The sequence below is a fragment of the Triticum urartu genome, chromosome 1A, assembly GCF_056163025.1.
Source record: "Triticum urartu cultivar PI428250 chromosome 1A, HENAU_Tu73, whole genome shotgun sequence".
NCBI lineage: Eukaryota > Viridiplantae > Streptophyta > Magnoliopsida > Poales > Poaceae > Triticum > Triticum urartu.
Genome location: NC_141873.1, coordinates 415,847,551 through 415,853,921, shown reverse-complemented (window position 1 = coordinate 415,853,921; position 6,371 = coordinate 415,847,551). Strand labels below are relative to the sequence as shown.

General features: G+C 48.8%; 1 protein-coding gene across 1 annotated transcript; it reads left to right on the top strand.

Annotated features, from left to right (window-relative positions):
- The first annotated feature begins 5,467 nt into the window (after positions 1-5,467).
- Positions 5,468-6,142, top strand: LOC147991481 (uncharacterized). Its single transcript, XM_087538685.1, has one exon. The coding sequence runs from the start codon at positions 5,468-5,470 to the stop codon at positions 6,140-6,142; it is 675 nt and encodes a 224-aa protein (XP_087394811.1).
- Positions 6,143-6,371: the final 229 nt, after the last annotated feature.

Sequence of the window (6,371 nt, the reverse complement as noted above, 5' to 3'; positions counted from 1 at the left end):
ATATGCCTCATGACAGCTTAAGCCCCATGAGTTGAATTATGCTACACACGACTTGGAGTTAGCAGCCGTAGTGCACGCTTCAAAGACGTGGAGACATTTTCTCATCGGAAACCATTATGAGGTGTACATGGATCACAAGAGTTTGAAGTACATCTTCACGCAGAAGGAGTTGAATCTCAGGCAAAGGAGATGGTTGGAGCTCATCAAGGATTATGATATGAGATTACATTATCATCCCGGAAAGGCTAACGTAGTAGCTGACGCATTGAGCCGCAAGAGCCATGTCAACACACTAATGACCGGAGAGTTACCAAAGGAGTTAGCCGAGGATCTTCGTGAGATATGTTTGGAGATAGTTCTGAGAGGCTATGTAGCAGCATTGGAGATTCAGTCTACTTTGATGGATAAGATTAGAGAAGCTCAGAAGACCGACCAGGAGATTGCCACCATAAAGGAGAAGATGAGCAAGGGAAAAGTTAAAGGATTTCATGAGGATGAACACGATACCTTATGGTTTGAGGACCGTGTTTATGTGCCTAATGACCCGGAGATCAGGAAGCTAATTTTGCAACAGGCCCATGATTCGCCGTACTCGATTCACCAAGGAAATACCAAGATGTATTTGGATTTGAAAGACACTTTCTAGTGGACCGGAATGAAGAAGGATATTGCGGAGTATGTAGCAGTTTGTGATGTATGTCAGAGAGTAAAGGCAGAGCATCAGAAGCCAGCAGGATTGCTACAGCCATTGCTGATACCCGAATGGAAGTGGGATAAACTAGGCATGGATTTTATCACGCGATTACCCAGGACCCATTCAGGCTATGACTCGATATGGGTTGTAGTCGATCGCTTGACGAAGGTAGCTCATTTCATCCCAGTGAAGACCAATTACACCAGTGCTAAGTTGGCAAAGATATACATGACCAGGATCGTTTGTCTGCATGGAGTTCCGAGAAGCATTGTATCAGATAGAGGAACCTAGTTTACCTCAAAGTTCCGGAATCAGTTGCACGAAACCTTGGGTACCAGGCTAGAGTTCAGTACATCTTTTCATCCGCAGACTGATGGACAGACCGAGAGAGTCAATAAGATTTTGGAGGTTATGCTGAGAGCTTGTGCGCTAGATTATGGATCTAGTTGGGATGACAACTTGCCATATGCGGAGTTCTGTTACAACAATAGTTATCAATCCAGTTTGAAGATGGCCCCTTTTGAAGCCTTGTACGGAAGAAGGTGCAGAACACCATTATCGTGGGACGAAGTTGGAGACCGCCAGTTGTTTGGACCAGATTTGATTAAGGAGTCTGAATAGAAGGTGAAGTTGACTCGCGATAGGATCAAGGTAGCCCAGTCTAGGCAGAAGATCTATGCAGATTCTAAACGCAAGGAGATAGTTTACGAAGCCGGAGATAGAGTTTATCTTCGTGTATCTCCACTTCGAGGAGTTAAGCGCTTTGGAGTTAAGGGAAAGTTAGCGCCAGGTTTTGTGGGACCATACAAAGTTTTGGAATGCATGGGAGAAGTGGCTTATAAGTTGGAATTGCCTAAGGGATTGTCAGGAGTTCACGACGTGTTCCACGTTTCCTAGTTGAAGAAGTGCCACGCAGAGATGGCGGATATACCGCTGAGAGATACGGTGCCGCTAGAAGCGATTCAGTTGGATAGTGATTTGACCTATGAGGAGAAACCAGTTAAGATTCTTGAGTATGCCAACCAAGTCACCCGCAGCAAGGTTATCAAGTTTTGCAAGGTTCAGTGGAGCCACCACACCGAGGATGAAGCCACCTGGGAGCGAGAGGAAGATCTGCTGAAGGACCACCCTCACCTATTTTCTAGCCAACCCGAATCTCGACGGCGAGATTCATCTTAAGGGGGGTAGGTTTGTAACATCCCATATTTTCAATTTGGAATGTTATACATTAGATCATCACTGCATATCATATTTTATATGCTTTTGGCCTGATCCAGAAATTCCACGCAACTCAAGGACCAACGAAGAGAGTTGGGGATTTCGTTATTTTCATATTTGAGTTTTCTCAAATTTTGAAAATAGGATCATTTGATTTATTTATTTTTTCTTCAATTATTTCTATTATACAAATATGAGAGAGGGAATAAAATGACTTTCCCAAAATAAAGAAATATTGAAGATTTAATAAAAAAATCAAATAAGATTTTTACTTTGGAGTTTTTGGCTAGTTTATTTGAATTTAGGAAAAATTGCACGTTTTTCAAAACTGCATTTTAGGGCCAAGAAAATGTTCATCTCGTTCTAAATATTTTATTTAGGCGGTGAAAATTTATTTTGGCATTTTTAGAATTTTATTTTATTTTCTAGAATTTTTCTTAGTTTCGGCGGAATTTGTTAAAAAAAAGTACCGCGCGCCCGACTGGGCCGAAGGCCCAGCCGAGCCAGGCCAGGCCCACGCCCGCCGCCGCCTCCCCAAGGGAGACCGCACCGCCGCCGCAGCCGTGTCCGGCCGGGGCACGCCTCCCAAGGCCGACTCCGACCCGGCGCCACCTTCCCCAAGCCGCGCCACCCCCCTCTCATAAATACCCCGCTGCCACCGCCTCACCCCGCCACCTCGACCCGCCCCGCCTCCCACAGCCTGCCGCACGCCGACGAGGTAGCCGCGCCGTTCGCCGCCAGTTTTTCGAAGAAAACCGATTCGATTTTTTTAAAACCCTAGGTTTTGTTTTATTTATTTTGTTAGATCAGTTTTATCGGTTCTTTTATTTAGCGAGCGTTCGCTCGTTCGTTCGTTTTAAAGGATGAGTTCACTGTTTAGTTTCAGATAACGAACGTTCGTTCGTTAATCTGTTCGTCAGTTTTCTCTTTTCCTCGGATTTTCCGCGATTATTTCTGATCGTGATTTCTGATCCGATTTTCGTTTTAGTATAACTTTTCGCTCGTTTATCGGAATCAGGCGATTCAAGCGCCTAGAGTTTCGTCTTGAAACCCTCTTTCCGTTTAGCCTAGAGTTTCGTTCGATTTGTTTCTTTTTGCAAACCAGAGTTCTTAAGTTGAAATTTCTAGTTAGATCTCTTATTTGAGTTTTACCCATGCTTTAGATGAGTACTTATTGTATGCTTGTTTGTTTGTTTGTTTGTTTGTTTGCGTTAGAGTACCCGGAGTGCACCGCTTGCTACTTCGAATCTCTAGGTTTCGCGGATCATCAGCAAGGCAAGTAACACTTTGATCATACCTCTTACTACCTAGTGTTATTGCATTAGATCAATCCTCAAACAATTGCATGGTTAGGATCTGAATAAATTGTGGGTTGGGAAGTAGGTGAGGTAGCACCTATTACCTGCTTTATTGTCGAAACCTAGGAGTTACTTCTACGTTTGCTTATGCCATGCTATGCTTGTAGACGTGGATTGGGTTTGAGTGTATCCATGAGAGATGTGAGAATGTTAATTAATGGTTCAACTTAAGGTGGCAACTTAAATACACATCCGGGTGGATTGAGGCACCTGGATATTCTAGTGATTGCCTGTTTTCTTTATGTACTGCCACCCAGGCTCAAAGGGATCATGAGATTATTCATACTAGAAACTTCCGTGTCCAGCCACAAGCTACTATGGGCTCTAGCATAGTTGATTAAGTCGTGCGAACTCTTACAGTGGTAGACTAGCAGATGTAGGGGAAAGTAGGTGTAACGGTCTACCCAATCGTAAGGTGCTAGCGCTTCTGAAAGACTATGTCTCGGTCATCCGTTTCTCAAACACCATGTGGGCTCTAGCATAGTTGATTAAGTCGTGCGAACTCTTACAGTGGTAGACTAGCAGATGTAGGGGAAAGTAGGTGTAACGGTCTACCCGATCGTAAGGTGCTAGCGCTTCTGAAAGACTATGTCTCGGTCATCCGTTTCTCAAACACCATGTAGTGCGAGAATACCAACGGAGGAGATGGAGTCTTGTGGGGAAAAGTGCGCAAACCTCTGCAGAGTGTATAAACTAATCATGATTAGCCGTGTCCCCGGTTATGGACGTTTTGAGTATCTAGTACTTGGATTATCATGTGAATCTCATCATGTGACTTTAATTAATTTTGTTGGGTTTTAATGATGATGTTTAATTGGGATTGAGAGGGTGTCTACACTCTCAATGTTTAACAACTACCATGATAGTTAAACAAAATTTATTCCTTTTGCAGTAGGGAAAAATTGGCTTTACGCAAAACTATAACCAGAGAGCTTTCCACCAGCCACATACGCATGTAGTATAGCCTATTTCTGTTCACTACTCTCTATGTGTTACATTGCCAGCATATTCCATGCGCTGACCCGTTTTCGGGCTGCAACGTTCATGTTGCAGACTTTTCAGACGACGAGTAAGGAGCCTTAGGTCGTGGTTCTATACTCAGTGATGTCGTTGGAGTTGATGGACTCACTTATCTTCCAAGCCTTCCGTTGTTATCGTTATTAGATGGCCTTAAGCCATATTATTTGTAATAAGTTCTCTTTTGAGACATTTGATGTAATAAGTGTGTGATTGCTACTCTGTTATAAATCCTTCAAGTACTGTGCATGTCAGCATTACTGATCCAGGGATGACACTGAAGCACAGAGGTCGGACCGTTTGAGGTCTGGTCGCTACAGTACAAGCAACCCGGCCGCCCCAGTCAGCTCTCCATGTGCGTGCAGGGGCCGGCGGAGGCCGGCCGTGAGTACATCGCATGCTGGACCGAGCTCCGGAACAGCTGTGAGGGCGTCCACAAAGTCCAAGCAATCCAATACTTCGTCAACGGGTGCCGGGACGGCACCCTCCTCTAGCACAAGCTCTTGCGCTCCGAGCCGACCACCATGGCCGCACTCATGGTGACGGTGGACAAGTACGCCAACATCGACTCTGCCATGAAGATCCAGGTGGCACTGGACGAAGCCGGCAGATCAAAACCGGTTCCCCCTCCGAAGCCGGCTGGCAAAGGCAGCCGGCAACAACACAACCAGCAGAACAACAAGCGCATGGCCGATCAGCCGGCCCAGCGCTACGACAACCGGCTCATTGTGGCCACCGAGCAGGCGCCCGCGGCCGACCCGGCCGCCAAGCGCCGGCAGACCGGCAAGACGACGTCGCAACCCGCCATGAGTTTTGAGGAGATGCTCGACACTCCTTGCAAGCAGCACAACGGCGCGAGGCCATCCACACACACACGCTTCGGCAGTGCGCCATCACCAAGCGCATCATGAGGGGCAACGTCCCGCCTCCTCCGGCCCCGGTTCCAGGAGCGGGGCAGCCGCCTACGGCTCCACCACCGCCCCCAGCCAGCGATGCGATGTGCGATGATGCCTACCCTACCCAGAACGCAACCTACATCATCTTCACCAGCCTCGGCGACGACAAATGCAGCAAGCGCCTCCTTCGACAGGAGGTGAACACCGTCATCCCGGCCAAGACAGAATACATGCACTGGTCGTAGCGCCCGGTCACCTGGACTCGGGAGAACCACCCGGCCATCATGCCGAACCCGGGTGGTTACGCCCTCGTCCTTGATCCCACCATCGTCGCGCCTCGGCACATGTGCAAGTTTTCCCGGGTTCTCATCGACGGCGGCAGTAGCATCAACATCCTCTACCGTGACACCATGACCAAGCTCGCCCTTGAGGCCAAGGACGTGGAGCCGACCTGGACGGTCTTCCACGGCATCGTTCCCCGCCTCTCCTGCTCCCCGATCGTCCGGATCCGGCTTGACGTCCTGTTCGGCGACAGTAGCCACTTCGGACACGAGCCGTTCTGGTTCGAGGTGGTGGACCTATCTAGCGCATATCATGCGCTGCTGGGCCGGCCCGTGCTCGCCAAGTTCATGGCGGTTCCCCACTACGCCTACCTGAAGATAAAGCTGCTGGGTCCGAAGGGCCTCATCACCATCACCGGCGACTACCGCAAGTCCATAGAGTGCGCCCGAGACGTCGCCAAGCTGGCCGAGTCGCTGGTCGTAGCCGAGGAGCGGCGCCAGCTCGACAGGATCGTCGCCTTGGCCCAAGAAGCGTCGGCCGCACCCGTCCCGGCCAAGGACCCGGCCGCCGAGGCCTCGTTCAAGCCCTCCAAGGATACCAAGAAAGTGAAGCTGAACCCAGAAGAATCCAGCTGCAACAAGTACGTTGTCGTGGGCACCCGCCTCGACAGCAAATAGGAAGGCGAGATCGTCGACTTCCTCTCTGAGAATCAGGATATTTTCACATGGACCCCAAAGGACATGCCGAGTATCCTGAGGAAGTACACCGAGGACAAACTCCACGTCTGCAAGGACGCCAAGCCAGTCCGTCAACCCTTGCGAGGATTTTCCGAAGAGAAGAGAAGGCCCATCGGTGAAGAAGTCGCCAAGCTTTTGGCGGCCGACTTCATCATGGAAGTGTTTCACC

Bases quoted from the DNA above. Each gene is read 5' to 3' on its own strand.
- LOC147991481 (XM_087538685.1), top strand. From the start codon at position 5,468: ATGCCGAACCCGGGTGGTTACGCCCTCGTCCTTGATCCCACCATCGTC.